The following is a 19282-nucleotide window of genomic DNA, read 5'->3' on the forward strand; positions in this document are numbered from 1 at the left end:
GAGGGGAGGTTCTCCCCGGCCCCGGAAGGTTCGCCCCGGGTTGCCTCGGGCAGGGCAGGGCAGGGCAGGGCAGGGCAGGGCCGGGCAGTGGCTGCCTTTCCAAGCAGGGGAAGCAAAAGCAGAAGCGCTGAGTGTGCGATAGAAGGGCAGATCAGCGTTTGGATGTTGCCCAAGGGGGTGAATAATGCAGCCCCCCAATTATTCCTGAGCCGCCTCTCCACACATCTCTAACCACGAACTGGCGGTGCCGGAGGGGGGCAGAGTGTGCTGTGGCCCCGAGTAGCTCGTGGCAATGGTAACAATTAAAACATCAGCATTCAGGGGTCACGTTGCTTCGCTTATAGCCCTAATTCTTTCCATATCCCTACGGTCAGGATTCCAGTGCTGTCTTCTTTTAAAATTTAATTTCCCAATTACATTACATGTTTCATTCTCTAAAGTCAAACGCTGGTGTTTAGATGAGATTAGCACCCTCTGATACACTGTAAATTATTAAGTACTTGCAGATCAGGAAGTCCCTAATGGTAGAGGGATATAAATACTTAAACAGTGATGTAGAATAAGCCAGTAAGTATCAAAATTAATTTTTATTTTTATGAATTCCCAGCCCTGCACTGAGTTAAGGCCCAGACAAGGAGTGTGTGTGAGAGACCAGGCTGGGCAGTCCTGCCAGGACATTGTGTGGGGTCTGTTATCAGGGCTCGAGGTGCATCCAATGGGGCTGTGATGCAAACCAGGGTTACAACACCGAGAAGCTGAACTCAACCACTGTGACTCCACTGGTTAAAACACCATCCTTGTTCCAACAAACCATTTTAAAAATGAAATCCTCCTCTGCCCCCTCCAGTTTCCTCACCTCACCCCTCCAAGCCATGGCAAGAACAGCGTGACCTGAAGGTCACACCTTCGGCTGGAGGTGGCCAGAGGCTGTTTGGTACCTCCAGGGTGTGACAGTGAATTTGTTCCTCCTGGGAGCTCCTGTGGAACACCCTGTGGCAACTCCCCTCTCAGGTACAACATACAGAGACAGGGCATTTTTCTAGGCACAGAACAAACCTAAAGTTACTTTGCATTTGTTGAAGAGAATTTGTAGAAGATATCAAACCAAATCTTGCTTTTTCTGGTGGGGGTAATGTTTGCATCCCACAAAAGTAATAAATAAAACACTTCTCCCTCCCAAAGGACAAGGAAGTAAGTTTTTCTGAGGAAGGAATGACATGTAAAAAAATAATCATCATCATCATCATTATCATCTGGGAAGAGAGAAGAATTGGGATTCAACCTTCTGCTTTTCAAACTTCTTGCTCACCACAGCTTGGGAAGTCCTAAAACATCAGTGTGGGGAAGCAGGAAAGAAAAGTCTGAACAGCACCTCGTTCTTACACAGTAGTTAAAGATGGAGGAATGGAGGAATGGGGAGTTGAAATGTCTTTCTTAGGAACACCAAGCCCACTCCACCAGGGCTTGGATCCCTAGCCATGTTCCCAGCTCTCTGCCTAGAACATCAGTCAATCCCAACTCCTCTCCAAACAAACCAGGCACTGTTGGCTCTGAACGCACCTGAGTCAGTGGAAACTGCCCCCCAAGCTCAGAGGGGCCAGAGAGTGACCCAACCTGTGTGTTTCAGGTTTGACTTCCCTGAATTTAATCCCATTCCCACTTTTATGAGGAGCCTCACTGTGCTGAATGAGCTCCCCAAGTACATCTTGTACCACTGGTGCTGAACTGCCCAACCAAAATTTGAGGAGACAATGGGAGACACATCCTTTGTGTTCAGGTGCTTTGGGATCAGACTTCTATGAACACCCTGTTGAATTTTTCAAGCACAGGAACAAACCATTTCCTTGATGACACTGAAGTGAAAGAAGCTTTACAGACAAAATACCAGAGACAAAATCCTCACTCAAAATCGTGCCAGCTGAAGATGAAGAATTGTAGTAAAAGGCAGAGTTCAGCATCACCCATCTCCCTCATCCCTGACACGCTGGGTAAGTCCTGCCTGAGGAGCTCTTCCTGGTGGATCAAGGACACACCAATGCCAAGAGGGCTTTGTCCAACCCCTCTGCCTGCAGGATTGTCCTTAAAGAGAAGGCTGTCCCAACACAGCTATGGAGAGACTCCCTCAGTCCTGCTGGAATGTTGAATTATTTAGGCCTGGATTTTGGTTCCACTTCATTCAAAGGGGGTTTTGCTACTGGCTGGAGCAGCAGCTGGATCTGCCTCCCACCAGAGGCAACGATCCCAGACTATAGGATGTCACAGGGCCTTCATCTCTTCATTGTAAACAGAGCACGTCTCAGATCACTGCCACATCCAGCAACTCCAAAGGGAATTCCTGCTAAAGCCAGGCACGGGCTGGGCAACAGCTTTATTTCAGGAAGGGAAATTCCCTCCCTGTTCAAGTAGACTTGAATTTCATTTGTTTGTCACAGAGTTTCTACTGTTGCAGAATCTGATCCAAAGGAGTATGAACTTAATGAGCAAAATTAAATCACCAGCATGCCCTGGAACACTGAGCTGGGAGTGATATCAGCCCAGTGGGGAATCCTGACCATTCCTGGTTGGATTTGTTCTAGAAACCTGGTCCAGACAGCAGCACAAGTTCACCCAGTGTGGGAATAAACCCCCAAGCTTGCAATGCTCCCAACACTCCTGACAAGCTGCCCAAAGTGAGCCCTAACCCAGGGATTACACCCAGGAATCAGGGGATCATTCCCAACGACGTGTATGTACAGGAAAATCCCAGCTGAGGGATCACTGACTGAGGGAGGGGGGGAAAAAGAGAGACCAAATTCCTGTAATAAATTATTCATTACAAATTATCCACCCAGCTCTAGTTAACACCCTTCTGTGTTTCTTCAGGGAGAGAGGAGGCTTGTGTTTTAGATTTTCCCTAAGTGCTGCTGCATGCAGGGTTTGCCTCAAACGTGTAACCCAGATGTCCCAGCCTGGGTTTATTTACATTCTTGGGAACTGTTGTGAAAAAAAAACCCCTCTATGATGTCAAATATAATATAGTGCTCGATTGAGTTATAAAGGGACAAGGCTGTGCCAACCCTTCCTTGGGGTTTGTTTTAATCTTCAGGGAAAGAAAGAGGCAGAAGTGGCACATCAAAATACATTCTGAGATCCATTTTTATATATATATATATATATATATATATATATATATATGTGTGTGTGTGTGTGTGTGTGTGTAAATTATTTATTCATTTATTTCTTTAATGTTTAAATTTATATATTTATAGATCTATATATTTATATATTTATACACACATCTATAAAAGTATATATAAATATATCTAAATATATATAAATTTATATATATATGTGTGTGTGTATATATAATTTATTTATTCATTTATTTCTTTAATGTTTAAATTTATATATTTATAGGTCTATATGTTTATATATTTATACACACATATGTAAAAATATATCTATATAAATATATATAAATATATATAAATTTTTATATATATGTGTATGTGTGTGTATATATAATTTATTTATTCATTTATTAAATGTTTAAATTTATATATTTCTAGATCTATATCTTTATATATTTATACACACATATATAAAAATAAATATAAATATATATATATAAATATATATAAATATATAAATATATATAAAATATATATAAATATATAAAATATATAAATATATATATAAATATATAAATATATAAATATATAAATAAAAATTAAATAAATAAATAAATAGATAAATAAATATATGTGTGTATACCAACAACCATTTAGAGTGCAAGATCTACTAATATCAATTAAAACAAACCAACTGAAGTTAATTTGCTTATTAAATTGTGTGAAAGGACTCAAGGAAAACCACCAGGACCACCAGGAAGGAAATCCCAGTATTACACAGCATTGCCTGGTGTGACAATCCATTTCTTCAGTAACTCCAAGAGATGTTTTGGTTTAACTCACTCGACATTTCCCCCTCTAAATCCATTTTGAAATGCACCTTTCAAGGGACACACAACCTGACGCATCATCTTGAATATTGGACTGGGGAGTTGGCAGAGCAGAGAAACGGAGGGAGGTGAGTGAAATGTAGCTCTGGTTCGGGACCAGAGAGTGTCTGGGAAAGCAGAGAATCGGAAGGAAATGAAGGAAACACTGAGATGTAACCAAGATTTTCAGCTGATGCAATGACAGTGAATTTCGGAGGATTGTAATTTTTGACATTACCTGTTTAAAGATGCTGTCATGTCTTACCTTGACGTAAGACGAGGTGTCTGGTACAGTCTGAAACATCCTTACTGCTTTACTAGATTTATTTAAAGGTCCCGAGTTTGACCTGAAATAGATTTTTTTTTTAAAAAATGAAGTTATATATATGTGTGGAAAAGTAGAGAAACAAAACATGGTAATAAATTCATGTATATATACACGAATAATAATATTAGTAATAAAATTTACAAAGAAATTATCAAGCATTTAAGTGTAACTTTTAAAGGACACAAACCCACATCCAGAACAGTAAAACTCAAATATTATCAGGAGTGCACAAAGCAGGGGTTTATTTCCACTTTTTAATGACAGTTTGGTGGAATTTCCCCTCATCCTCAGGAAAAGAGCCTTCTTCGCTTTTGACCAGAGCGGAGGGAAACGTTTGACATTTGATTAACTGAATTTCTTAGCCAACAATTAAAAGCCAGCTGAAATACTCATGTTTTCATGTCGAGACTAGTTAACCCTATTGACTCGTACCCAAGGGTTTCACTGGGCTAAATGAAGGGCGGTTGCCTTTGGTGGCTCATTGAAACCATCCCGAGCCATTAACCTGCCGGCCTCCATTGATTTAAAGAACCTTTCTCACCGACAATAATTAAATAATAAATTTTTAAAAATAGCGAACGGAGCCACCGTTGCAAATGTGAAAAGAAAACCCACTCAGGGTTGTCAATCTCAGCCCTTCTGGTTCGGGTCCTGCTCCAGCTTTATCTCGGGCTTGGATCGAGGCACTACATCTGTTTTTCTGTACTTCTAAGACTTGATGATCTCCTGATGAGCAGAGTTTTTTACCTCCCACCCCAAGTCATCGCTGCAGAGATTAACAACGATCGTGGAAAATGTAACGGAGTGTGGGGAAACAGCCACAACATCTCTGACGGCTGATCTTTTATTCCTTCGGGTCTCTATTCCTTTTGGGGAGCGCCAGAAAGCGATTAGCTGAGTGTAATTAGTGCATCATTAAGCAGCGCGAGGACATTCACACACATACACGCGGCTCCCAAGGGCTCTGTCCCCTTTTCCAGGGGTGGGAAGGGAAAAATTAGGAATTTAGCCGGAATTTCCTACAGACAGATGATGCTCCAGGATTAGAAAGATGCAGCAGGAGTGGCCGACACTCCTGGGGGTTTCTCTGCAAGCTCTCCAGGAAAAGCTGTGGGGTCCTGACTGCGCAGTTAGCCCAGTTTGTCCGGGGCTAATCCAAGCCAGACCCCGGCGGTTAATTAATCACGGAGCTGGTTAATGACCCAGCCCGGCCCAGGCCCCCGAGTGTGTCCCCCCCAAAGCCCGGGCACACTCCGCGCCCCCGGAGCCACCCGAACATCTGCTGACCTAAAGAACACAAAAAACAAGAAAAAAAAAACCCCACAGCCCAACAACTGGAAAATAAAAGTTCTCTATCTGCACGTAACCCCCTTTTATTGATTTTTAAAGCATTTATTGCTCGGCCAGCTGGCACAGGAGGGCAGCCGGCTCTGAACTGGACAATGTGTTTCTGATAAGTACAATTCTTTTTTTTCCTGTCGTCCTCCCTCCTAACACATTCCAGTTTCTTTTGCTTCTGAACTTGCAGCGCGGGGTGGGGGTGGACAGAGCGGAGGGACAAGGTAATTTTGCTTCGCCAGTAAATTTTCTGGGGTCAAGGATTCCCACGTTGGTTTCCCCCGTTCCCCTCTTTACCCCTAATTAGCGCTCCCCCAATTAGCGCCCCCCCCTACCCCCCATTACCTCCCTCTTCTAATTACGCCTGTGCACATAAATAAATACATCTGCATATTTTGGAGCCAGTTTTCAGAGGTCTGCAGTGGATTATTTATCAATCGTCTCGCCCTGCCAGCGTCAGTCGCACTAGAAAAAAGGGCCTCTCAAAGTACTTTTAGAATCGCCTCTTGCTTATTCTTATTACCAGGATTTAAATGACTCACCTTTTATACCCTTTCCCCTCAACCAGTGGCAGGGCAGTTTGTAAAGATCCAGGTTGAGACCAAAAATAAAGCTCCCCACCAGCTGTGGATTACTACCCTTGCCGCTGCAAGGAGGAGAGAGAGATTTAAACTTGTTGGATCCGGAGCAGCGCTGAAGTTAAAATTCCCAGCCCATCCAGACAGGCTGCATCAACCAGGCATTTCCTCAGGGGGCTTCTGTGCTGCTCGCAGCTCCAGGACGTGCTTTCCTTTCCCTCCCTTCTATGCCCTCTACTTTTCATTTGATTTCCGTTTTCCCCCCTTATCAATATTCCAGCTGTTCCCTCAGATTAATCGCGGCTCCGGGATATCTTCGCCCAATGAGCCCTCCTGGTGTTATGAGAGACTTTAAAAAGAACACACAGAAGAGAAGGGGAAAAAAAAAAAAGAAAAAGAAAAAAAAGAGAAAAAAATTCACAACTTTCTTAAAAAAATATTGCTGAGGAGTGAAGCCGAAAAGAGACGCTGAGTGGAGCTCAAGTGCTACTTTAAATCCCCCCCTTTTAAATAAGGAAGTTTCAAATATCCGTTTTTAAATCATCGTTCCTTACTGGGAGCTTTTCCCCCTGCCTCTTACCTTGGAACCAGTTAACCCATTTCCCCCTGAAGCCGGGACAGAGCTGCAGATGGACCCGGCTGGGAAAACGAGCTGGAATCAGCTCCAGAGGATTCCTTTGCATCAAGAACTCCGCGTTTTTCCCTGCGTTTATCCCTCCAGATATTTTAGCTATTTAATAAGAGCCCATCAAATAGTAACGTGTTCAAGGAGCGAAGGAAAACACATCTTCAGTTCGGGGCTGTGTTTTTTTCCTCACGTTTTCTGGTGCGCTTTGTCCTCTCAGAAAGGCTCGCAGATAATATTTTGGGCAAGAAACTTCCAGGGATTTTAGTACAACATCAATTTTAAATGTAACCCTCCGAGGGGTTACCAAAACTATTTGGAAAATGTCCTTCCATTCTCTATTCTCTTTCTCTCCTTGCCGGCTTTGCCCCAAATTCCAACATATTGAAACATTTTTCTCCTTAATAAGAGGAACATATAAAGTGAAGGGGTGAAAGGGCAACTTGGGAGCCGTGCCTGGAGCCCGGCTCACAATTTACTCTCTGCTCCACGAGGCGTTTAGAATTCCTCCCAATTTCCAAGGAAAACACACTCAGACCTGTACCCAGCGAGCAGGGACCTCGCCAGAGCCACTTTTTAATATAGAAATTCTTCGGATTCCTCGTTATTATTATAATTGTTGTTGTTTGTGGCAGGAGAAACGGTTTCCTGAGCGAGATAAAGCGCCAGGGATTTTAGGGAGAGGTTCCCTTTGGATGGCAGGGAAAAGCAAAGCGACAGGAGGGACTCGTGACATCCATAGGAGAGAAGGGGAATCGGGGGAACAAATAGGAGAGTAAGGAAATAGGGGGAAAAATAGAATAGAAAGGGACCCGTGGGAGGGGGGGGACCCCAAAACCAAACGCAACGTTGTCATTTTTTAATGTCTTTTTTTAAATCGCGTTCAGGGGGTTAAAAAGGCTCTTTCCAAGCGCCAGGGATTTTAGGGAGATGTTCCCTTTGGATGGCAGGGAAAAGCAAAGCGACAGGAGGGACTCGTGACATCCGTAGGAGAGAAGGGGAATCGGGGGAACAAATAGGAGAGTAAGGAAATAGGGGGGAAAATAGAATAGAAAGGGGCCCGTGGGAGCGGGGGGAACCCAAAACCAAACGCAGCGTTGTCATTTTGTAATGTCTTTTTTTAAATCGCGTTCAGGGGGTTAAAAAGGCTCTTTCCAAGCTCCAGGGATTTTAGGGAGAGGTTCCCTTTGGATGGCAGGAAAAAGCAAAGCGACAGGAGGGACTCGTGACATCCATAGGAGAGGAGAATCGGGGGAATAAATAGGGGAAAAAGTAGAGTAGAAAGGGACCCGTGGGAGGGGGGGGGAACCCCAAAACCAAACCCAGAGTTGTCATTTTTAAATGGCTTTTTAAAAAGACGCGTACACGGGGTTAAAAACGCTCTTTCCAAGCTTTAATCTCATTATTCTGCAGGGATGGGAACAATTCCTCCTGCGCTCTCACAGCCCTGCCGGCTTGTGACCGAACCGGCTCACGTTTCAAAGTCATCCTTCATTCTTTTCTCACGTTTCCACGTGTGAATTACACAAAACAAGGCGCTGCAGAGGAACCCCGAGGGCTTTATTATTGTGTTAACAAACGCCTCTTCCCCCTGTTTTCGTTGCGGGGCAGGTAACAGGCGCTTGCATCGCTCCCCAGTGCGTTTTTCCTGTTATTTTCCTTTATTTTCCAACCAAACCTCAGCCTGGCTCTGACAGGGACCCCCGAGCAGAGTCCCAACTTGCAATGAAATAAACTTTAAAGTCTGGCGTTAACAAAAAGCCGCGATGTAAAGCACTCCCAAGTTCAGGGGAAATGCCTGCCCTGAATCCTGAGCTGCCTTTTTGCTGCCCCTTGTAATCAAACCCCCAGTGGAGCCGAGAAACCCATGTGGCCAGTTGCAGTCATCTTGGGAGCTTTACTAGCCCAAAAGAAAATTGCTGGCAAATTGGAACCAGCTGTAGCATCGGAGAGCAAGGGGAGGAGAAAAAAAAAGCATCACCTCTCCAGCTCTCGTGAGCAGGGAAAGTCGCGGGGGTTTTGTTTATCCAAATACCTCGGAGGCAGACACGACATTTCCAGTTTGCCTCACCAAAGAGTAGGTGACTTTGTACATAAGCAACATTTCAACATCCATCACCGGCGCTGATTTTGCCAAGGAAATCCCTCCCGGCGCTCCCGGGGCAGCCGCTCCCGCCCGTGCCCGCGTCCCTTTAACGGGGTGCGAGCAACACAAACAGGGACTTAAAAGCCACAAAGGGTTTGGGTCGAGGGTGCGGGGGGAGACCCGACAAGTGCTGCAGTACCATGAGCCTGTCAGACAATTCCTAGAAGAAATGAAACGGTGGAAAAGCTCCGAGTCCTGCGAAATGCGCCCTTTTCATGTTTTCTATTTATTAGATACGTTAAGAGAAAACAGACTCATATGAGTCCCAAATGTAGGCAGAGTATTAAAAGAGGCATGTGAATGCTCCAGCAATTACAGCTGAACTTGATTAAAAACGTCACGAGGGCTGCAAAGGCAGGAGTTACCTGATACACTAACCCTGAGGTTGCTTTAGGATGAATTATAACACAATTCATTTTATTTTAATAGGTCACTATAAGATTAACTGTTTAAGGATGGAGCTGTGCTATAAATGTTTACATCAAACCAGAAAGAAGCAAGCTCGACTTTCTGGTTGTTTAGAAATAATGTTTATTACATTTTAAAATTCTTCAACATGTTAATTAGGAATAAAGGGAAAGAATGTGAAGTCAAAAGGAGTTCCAGTTCTTGAAGTGGAACCACACACACTTCTGGGCTTGTTTCCCTTTCCTGGGAGGAAAATGTGGGGGGGGTTAAGTGGCCATCACCTTTCCCACGTGCTATGGGAAAATAATGACAACAACTTGTTTTCCCCCTGCTGCTCTCAGGGGTTTGGTCCCGAATTTAGAATCATGGAATGGATTGGGTTGGAAAAGCCCTCCGAGATCATCAAGTCCAACCCTTGATCCAACCCCACTGTGATCACCAGCCCAGGGCACAGAGTGCCCTGGGCTGGTGATCACAGTAGGGTTGGATCAAGACATGGTGGATTCTCACTCAGTGCCACATCCATAGAATGGATTGGGTTGGAAAAGACCTCCAAGATCATCAAGTCCAACCCTTGGTCCAACTCCAGTCCCTTTACCAGATCATGGCACTCAGTGCCACGGCCAAGCTCAGCTGAAAAACCTCCAGGGATGGGGAATCCACCCCCTCTCTGGGCAGCCCATTCCAATCCCTGAGCACTCTCTCTGCAAAGAATTTCTTTCTGCTCTCCAACTTCAGTTTCCCCTGGCAGAGCTTGAGCCCATCGTGCCCCCTTGTCCTATTGCTGAGTGCCTGAGAGAAGAGACCAACCCCCAGCTGGCCACAACTTCCCTTCACTCAGGGGGTGGCCAAGCAAGGCCTGTCACATGCAGAGTTCTGGAGACATCCACACCCTCATTTGCACCTCAGCACTGCAGAGGAGCCCAGGTAGTGCCCTCTGAAGGTGCTTCAGTGGCCTGTGTGTCCAACAGCCAGGGAAAACAGGACAGAAAGCTGTGCTGAAGGGATCACAGACTCAGCTGTGATGGGTTGGAAGAGACCTCTGAGATCATCAATCCAACCCTTGATCCAACCCCACTGTGGTCACCGGCCCATGGCACAGAGTTCCACAGTGATCACAGTGGGGTTGGATCAAGATGTGGTTGGATCAAGACATGGTTGGATCAAGACGAGGTTGGATAAAGATGTGGTGGATTCTCACTCAGTGCCACGTCCAACCTCACCACCCCCTCTCTGGGCAGCCCATTCCAATCCCTGAGCACTCTCTCTGCAAAGAATTTCTTTCTGCTCTCCAACTTCAATTTCCCCTGGCAGAGCTTGAGCCCATCGTGCCCCCTTGTCCTATTGCTGAGTGCCTGGGAGAAGAGACCAACCCCCACCTGGCCAGAACTTCCCTTCAGGCACTTTGGAGCCTGGTCAAGGCGAGCTCCAAAAACCAGGGGTGGTGACTCTGCCTGGGTGAAATCAGCCACCAAAATACCCAAATTTGGGTGTTGAGGAGGGAGAACGTTTGAAGATCCATCAGTGACCATGAGGCAAAACCTCACAGAGATGATGAACTTCAACACCTTTCCCTTGACCTGCTGCCCCTCAGGGACTGGCTGCGAACGTGCTTTGGGTGCTCCAAAGGTCTCACAGAGTCATCCAAGGAGTGGAATGAAAAGAGCCTCCTAAATTCCCCCTCTGGAAAGCAGAGTGGACACACCACAGAACTGCTATGGGGACACATCCAGCTGATTTTTCATCTGCTGTGCTGCTGGGGAGGTTTTGGATGAGACAAGGACCCCTCTGTGGCTGCACATTCTGGGTTTTCCATGTGCTGTCTTGAAGCAACATCTGATAAAAAGATACTTGTGCATGGCTGGAACTCTAAATGGTAGTTAAATTTAGTTATCATTAGCCACAGTCCTGAAATTAAAATATTAATCTTACGGGAAAATCCTCCCTGTTAAAATTCATTTTCATTTTCAATCAATAAAAAGGGCAAATTTAGAATTTTATAATGAAAAATAATTTCTGTAATAAACTACCATCACAAAAAGGTTTAATTCAGAGCTGACCAAGACCCTTTTCAGTGAAGATCTCCTGTTTCATTTCCACTAATCAATCCAAGTAAAAGCACTTTGATAAATTCCACTGAAAATCAGCAAACCCACTAGAAATAGTTTTGGGAAAGACATTTCAGCTTTTCTAAATCACTCTCTACCATGAAAAAACACCTTTGAAATAGAATATGTTTCACCCTGGGCTGATATTAGTGATGAATGTGATTGGTGTATTCAAATAAATAATCATAAATAATTGATAAAATCATTATCACAACAAAAGGGAAACTTTAGTTACAGAGATAAAATGAAGGGATAGGAAAATAAAGAACTGGGGTAATTATTATGTTCTTTATTATTCTTGAAAAAGGAATGTCAGGTGAAGGTTCATGTGGGAAGGAATTTAAATTCCCTTGTTCCCATTCTGCTTAATGGGAATGAGAACCTTTGGCTTTTGCTGAACACTCTGGACTTGAGGACATGTTTGGAGTATTTATTTTGACCAGAGTTTATTGTGAAGTCAGAAAAAGCCTGGGTTTGGTGTTGGTATTAGAGACCAAATCATTTACAGAACACAGGAGTTTGCACTCCCCCTGTTCATAAACACTGGAGGGAATAGAATCACAGAATCACAGAATGGGTTGGGTTAGAAAAGACCTCCAAGATCATCAAGTCCAACCCTTGGTCCCTTTACCAGATCATGGCACTCAGTGCCACGGCCAAGCTCAGCTGAAAAACCTCCAGGGATGGGGAATCCACCCCCTCTCTGGGCAGCCCATTCCAATCCCTGAGCACTCTCTCTGCAAAGAATTTCTTTCTGCTCTCCAACTTCAATTTCCCCTGGCAGAGCTTGAGCCCATCGTGCCCCCTTGTCCTATTGCTGAGTGCCTGGGAGAAGAGACCAACCCCCACCTGGCCACAACTTCCCTTCAGGGAGTTCCAGACAGTGCTGAGGTCACCTCTGAGCCTCCTCTTCTCCAGCCTGAACACCCCCAGCTCCCTCAGCCTCTCCCCACAGCACTTGTGCTCCAGTCCCTTCTCCAGCCTCGTTGCTCTTCTCTGGCCCCGCTCCAGCCCCTCAATCTCTTTCCTGAACTGAGGGGCCCAGAACTGAACACAACACTCAAGGTGTGGCCTCCCCAGTGCTGAGTCCAGGGGAAGGGTCACTGCCCTGGGCCTGCTGGCCACGCTAGTTTTGATCCAGGCCAGGATCCCATTGGCCTTCTTGGCCACCAGGGCACACCTGGGCACACCTGGGCACACCTGGGCACACTCTGCTCATGTTCAGCCTCCTGTCAATCCAACCCCCAGGTCCCTTTCCCCCTGTCCCTCTCCAGCCACTCTGTGCCCACCCTGAGCTGCTGCAGGGGGTTGTTGTGACCAAAGGGCAGGACCTGCACTTGGCCTTGTTGAACTTCATCCCATTGGAATCAGCCCATCTCTCAAGTCTATCCGGGTCCCTCTGCAGAGCCCTCCTGCCCTCCAGCCTGTCCAGGTCCCTCTGCAGAGCCCTCCTGCCCTCCAGCCTGTCCAGATCCCTCTGCAGAGCCCTCCTGCCCTCCAGCCTATCCAGGTCCCTCTGCAGAGCCCTCCTGCCCTCCAGCCTGTCCAGATCCCTCTGCAGAGCCCTCCTGCCCTCCAGCCTGTCCAGATCCCTCTGCAGAGCCCTCCTGCCCTCCAGCAGGTCGACACTCCTTCCCAACTTGGTGTCATCAGCAAATTTGCTGCTGATGGACTCAATCCCCTCATCTAAATCATCAATAAAGATGTTAAACAGGACTGGACCCAACACAGACCCCTGGGGACACCACTGGTGACCAGCTGGATGCAGCTCCATTCACCAGCACTCTCTGGGCCCTCCAGCCAGCTCTTAATCCAGGAGTGGGTACACCTGTCCAGGCCATGGGCTACCAGCTTTGCCAGGAGTATATTATGGGAGACAGTGTCAAAGGCCTTGCTGGAGTCCAGATAGAATGATTTACTGTCTGTGGGATGTCATGGAGCTCCTGTTAAACCAGTTTGGGTTGGTGACTGGTTTGATCCTCAAGCCATGTGGGTTGTTCCCCTTCAGATTTTAGCCAGGCTTTAGCACATCCTCCTGCAGGTTACACCAGGCAGAACAGAAGGGTTCTAATGACCCTTCCTGGCCCAAAGAAGGTTTCACTGACACACAGGCTGGGAGGGAATTCTGAGGATGGGGTGGTAGAGTCCACAACAGCGTGGTGGGCAGAGGTGGGACAGGAATCCCTGGGGCACAGGGATCTGATTCCTGAGTGGAAAAGGTGGAATCCCTTGGGCAGAGGGAGCTGATTCCTTAGGGAAAGAGGTGGGACGGGATTCCCTGTGGCAGAGGGATGTGATTCCCGAGTGGAAGAGGTGGAATCCCTGTGGCAGACGGATCTGATTCCTTAGGGAAAGAGGTGGGACAGGAATTCCTTGGGCACAGGGATCTGATTTCTGAGTGGGAAAGGTGGAATCCCTTGGGCAGAGGGATCTGATTCCTGAGTGGAAAAGGTGGGACAGGAATCCCTGTGGCAGAGGGATCTGATTCCTGAGTGGAAAAGGTGGAACAGGAATCCCTGTGGCAGACGGATCTGATTCCTGAGTGGAAGAGGTGGGACAGGAATCCCTGGGGCACAGGGATCTGATTCCCGAGGGGAAGAGGTGGAATCCCTGTGGCAGAGGGATCTGATTCCTGAGTGGAAGAGGTGGAATCCCTGTGGCAGAGGGATCTGATTCCTGAGTGGAAAAGGTGGGACAGGAATCCCTGTGGCAGAGGGATCTGATTCCTGAGTGGAAGAGGTGGGACAGGAATCCCTGTGGCAGAGGCATCTGATTCCCGAGGGGAAGAGGTGGGACAGGAATCCCTTGGGCACAGGGATCTGATTCCTGAGTGGAAGAGGTGGAATCCCTGTGGCAGACGGATCTGATTCCTGAGTGGAAGAGGTGGGACAGGAATCCCTGTGGCAGAGGGATCTGATTCCTGAGTGGAAGAGGTGGGACAGGAATCCCTGTGGCAGAGGGATCTGATTCCTGAGTGGAAGAGGTGGGACAGGAATCCCTGTGGCAGAGGGATCTGATTCCTGACTGGAAGAGGTGGGACAGGAATCCCTTTGGCAGAGGGATCTGATTCCTGAGTGGAAGAGGTGGATTCCCTGTGACAGAAGAATCTAATCCCTTAGTGGCAGAGGCAGGAGAGGATTCATCTCAAACCCTTCACACCACATATGCCCATCTCACACCCAGTTCTCCCCAGCATGGAGCCTCTGCTCTCCTGGGTCCTTAGGGCTGGAGACATGGCCCTGGGGATACCTTTATTCCCAGGCTTTTGGTGTTCAGCCCCCTTAGTGTTCATCTAGTGACAAGGCCATGGCCCACCTTGCAGTGGCACATGCAGAGGTTTACCTGAGTGGCCACAGCCCCTGGGGACAGTGCTGCCACACCTCCATGGCCCCAAGTGACAATAGGTCATGCTGAGGTCCCCAGAGGTCCCCAGACAAGGATGCATCATGTTGAGGTTGTCAAATGATGGTGGGTCATGTTGAGGTTCTCAAACGATGGTGGGTCATGTTGAGGTTGTCAAATGAGGATGGGTCATGTTGAGGTTTTCAAATGATGGTGGGTCATGTTGAGGTCATGTTGAGGTCCCCAAATGATGGTGGGTCATGTTGAGATTCTCAAATGATGGTGGGTCATGTTGAGGTTGTCAAATGAGGATGGGTCATGTTGAGGTTGTCAAATGAGGATGGGTCATGTTGAGGTCATTTTGAGGTCCCCAAATGATGGTGGGTCATGTTGAGGTTGTCAAATGATGGTGGGTCATGTTGAGGTTCCCAAATGATGGTGGGTCATGTTGAGGTCATGTTGAGGTCCCCAAATGATGGTGGGTCATGTTGAGGTTCTCAAACGATGGTGGGTCATGTTGAGGTCCCCAAATGATGGTGGGTCATGTTGAGGTTCCCAAACGAGGTGGGTCACATCAAGGTCCCAGAATGAGGATGGGTCACTGCACTGGTTTAAAGGTAAACTGGCAGGAGAAATGGACCCAACTCAAGAGAGGTTACAAGTCAGAGTTACAATTTACTAAAAGGATTACAGTAAATACAATGATACAGAATAAAACTCATTTTAACCCACAAAACCAGATGTACAGCCCAGCACCCTGGCACATGAGCAGGATGGTGTTTGTCAGTCCTTGTGCTGGGTGCCAGGTGGGCCCCCTGAGTGCAGAGTGAAAGGAAAGGAAAACCTGTGGGTGAGGATGATGGTCACAGCCTGGTCCAGAGTGGCAGTGCAGTCCTGCTGAAGTTCTGGGACCAGAAGTCCCCACCCCCCAACACTGTGTCTGCTCAGGTTCAGGTGGGAATGCCCAGTACCTGCCCCAGGGTGGGGAGTTCCACAGTGGGTGATTTAAGTGTGAGAGGCATGGGATATTTTTGGAAACTTTGATGGTCAAGGTCATTGCAGATGCCTATTATGGTCTGTTGGCAGAGGTGACCCCTCCGGTGGGTGTGAAGGTGCTGATGCCCCCCAGAGGGGAGTTATCACAGCTGAATCATTGGTGTGAAGACAGAAACACTCCCCTGTCTCACAGGGTTCTTTAACACCCTGAGGTGCCTGGTGTGCCCTGGCAGCTGCTGCCAACAAGCCATTATTGACAGTCCATCAGAAGTGATACAGAGGGTGTAGAATGCACAGTTTGGGTCATACCCACATAAGTGATAAACTGGTACTGGCCCCTGTAGCTGGGGCAGTCCTGCTGAGGTCTCAGAATGATGATGGGTCATGCTGAGGTCCCCAAACAAGGATGGGTCATGCTGAGGTCCCCAAACAAGGATGGGTTATGCTGAGGTCCCCAGAAGGATGATGGGTCATGCTGAGGTCCCCAAACAAGGATGGGTCATGCTGAGGTCCCCAAACAAGGATGGGTCATGCTGAGGTCCCCAAAGAAGGTGGGTCATGCTGAGGGGCCCTTCCCAGCAGAGATGCCTGAAGTGAACATCTCATCCCTGGCTGTGTCTGGGGTCTCCTGTCCTTCATGTCCCCAGAGGGGTCATCAAGATTTGGAGGGCTGAAGGGGGGACACTGGCAGTGGGGACAACCCCTGAGGGGACAGGGCTCTGCACTGAGAGGACCCCACTGCCCTTGGAGGGACAAAGGTCTGTGCTGAGGGGACCCTGGTGCCCCTGAGGGGTGAAAGGTCTGTGCTGAGGGGACCCTGGTGCCCCTGAGGGGTGAAAGGTCTGTGCTGAGGGGACCCTGGTGCCCCTGAGGGGACAAAGGTCTGTGCTGAGGGGACCTTGCTGCCCTTGGTGGAGTGAGGGGACAGAGAAAGGAGCCCTGAAGGGGTCACTCAGCACCTTCCTCCCAAATCTCTCTGTCTTGCTCCCCTTTCCCCCTTCCTTAAAACCAGGATTCCTCTCCCATGCCCTTTTCCCCCCTATGTGTCTCCTGTGCCCTTTTGACTAAACAAAACCAATATTTACCACCCTGTAAGAGCTTCCACCTCTCCCTTTCCCTTCCACTTGCCTGCCCAACTGATGCTGACTAGAAATATAGAAGAAAACAAGTAAAAGCAATTAAAATGCTCCCCTTCTTCTGGCAGAGTGTTGCCTCTTAAGAGAAGCAGCTGTGACTCCAACTCCACCTCAAGATTTGCTGTTGCTTTGTTTTTTAGTGAATTTTGTATGAAGTCACTCTTCTAGAAGATCAAAGTATTTTTCTTTTTTGATATAAAACTCAAGGATGTCCTTGCCTGGCACAACTGCCTGGTATAGCCCAGCTCCAACTGTGTCCCCTCTGCGTCTGCTTGCTCTGGAATTGTTTATTTCTTTTTGTTTTTTAATAAGCAAAACCCTAAAGTTTTGTCCTGATGGTCCTCTAGAGCCTCCCTGGATTTGATCTCCTGGAGGAGCTGCTCCTTAGGTGACACCAGGCAGCCCCTGAGGACACTTCTGGAGCTCTAATGGGGCTCTGAACACAGAAAACCAACCAACAAAGGAAACACGTTCATTATTTCTTTCCAGAGGTGAATTCCTTGAAAACACCTCACTTTGTATTTGATCCTCCATGGATGGTACAGCAGCTGAGCAGGAGGGAAGAGAGTGACAAGAGAGGCAGCTCCACCCAAAGCCACATAAACAGCTGAGTGAAGGGAAAGGATTAAAAACAACACCCAGCCCCAAGGTGAAATTAAGAGAAATAAATGGCTAAAACAGGAGCTTGATGTGATTCCAAGTGTTTGGACATGGAAACGTTTCCCATTCCACTACTCCACTGAGAAGGTTTCTCTTCGAATTAGGTGACCCATAAAACAAAGAGGAAATTTAGAACAGCACAATAAAATGGTGTTTTACAGCCCTTTCCACAAAGGGCTTTGCCTTGAAGGGCTCTTCCATCCTGGGCCTTGTCTACTCACTGTCACTGCCAGCTCAGGCATTGCAGTGCCCTCTCAGAGCAGCCTCTCCATGGAAAGGTGCTTCATGGACAATAACTACTCCCACATGGGCAGGAGAAAGGATTTGGGAAGTCTCTGTGGTTAATACTGTGAAGTGCTCACTGGGAGCATCTGCTGTGTCATGAAATTTCTCCAAGTCAGGGCACATCCTTGTTCTCTGCCTCCAGGACATCCCCATGGAATAGAGACAACAAAAAGCCTGAGGTCAGGTTTGATTTGGGGTTTATGGGCCCAAGTTGTTGGCTGGGCCAAGAAGGAATTGTTCCCTATGCAAGGAAAGGAGATGGGAGTAAGGAAGGTTTTAGAGAATCCTAGAACTGTTTGGGTTGGAAGGGACTTCAGAGCTCATCTTGATCCAACTCCTGCCCTCAGACAACAGAAATGTGGATCATCCCAAATGTGGGGATGAAACTGGGATTTGAAGTGGATTCAAGGGGAAAGGTGTGTGGGTGGAAGAGGAATCTGTGTGAAGGAGGAGGGAAGGTTTGGTTTCCTTTTTGCCAATGATGGAAAGCACTTGAGGAATATCCTGACCCCCTTGCCCATGGCAGGGAGTGGAATGAAAGGATCTTTAGGTCCCTCCAACCCAAAGCATTCCATGGACACACTCAGACAGGGATTAAAAAAATTCCATGGGCTGGTTCCCAAGCCAAGCCTTGGTCCTAGGAAGGAACAAGGCAGTCAGTTACCTCCAGGTGTGACTACAAATCTGCTTTATAAATAAGACCTATTTGGGGATGGTCTGTCCTAAGTGAAGATCTGTGGGACAGTTGGCCACTGATTATAAATTTATTAAGTACTTGCAGTAGTTTCCTGGGGACAGATGGAGCTTGAGTGAGTGGGGAAGGAGGGGTAATGGAAGGGGATCAAGAGGGAGTGAGTGGGAGGATGTGATATCAAGTCCAGATGCATCCACAAATGTTTAAAAACAGGTTAACTTGTCGACTTTCTGCCTAGAGGGCTGTGCAGAGTGTTTTAACCTGTGGCTGAATGTTTCTTTATAGCATACACTGACTTAGAGGAACACACAAAGACTCCAAAATGCAGCAGTTGTGTGGGTTAAATGTTCAGAGAGTGTCCACTTTGGGGCTGTTCTTGTGGTTGGATGGAAATGGCAAACAATCCATCCAGGCTTGCTGGAGGGAAATGGCAAATATTTGTGCTGGAGCAAGTCCAGAGAAAAGCAACGAGGCTGGAGAAGGGACTGGATGTGGCACTGAGTGTCCTCTTAAACACCTCCAGGGATGGAGAATCCACCAGGTCTTGATCCAACCCCACTGTGATTACCAGCCCAGGGCACTGAGTGCCAGAGTGATCACAGTGGGGTTGGATCAAGGGTTGGGTTTTATAATCTGAGGTCTCTTCCAACCCAAGTGAG

General features: G+C 47.3%; 1 protein-coding gene across 1 annotated transcript in view; it reads right to left on the minus strand.

Annotated features, from left to right (window-relative positions):
• FLI1 (Fli-1 proto-oncogene, ETS transcription factor) overlaps positions 1–6687 on the minus strand; it is a 119622-nt gene extending 112935 nt beyond the window's left edge. Inside the window, exons 1-2 of the mRNA XM_071576191.1 lie at positions 6188–6687; positions 4245–4326 (exon numbers count right to left, since the gene is read on the minus strand). Of these exons, the coding sequence (XP_071432292.1) occupies positions 4245–4283 (39 nt within the window). The 5' untranslated portion in view covers positions 4284–4326; positions 6188–6687. The remainder of the gene's footprint in view (positions 1–4244; positions 4327–6187) is intronic.
• Positions 6688–19282: the final 12595 nt, after the last annotated feature.

Source organism: Pithys albifrons, chromosome 23, assembly GCF_047495875.1.
Source record: "Pithys albifrons albifrons isolate INPA30051 chromosome 23, PitAlb_v1, whole genome shotgun sequence".
Taxonomy (NCBI): domain Eukaryota; kingdom Metazoa; phylum Chordata; class Aves; order Passeriformes; family Thamnophilidae; genus Pithys; species Pithys albifrons.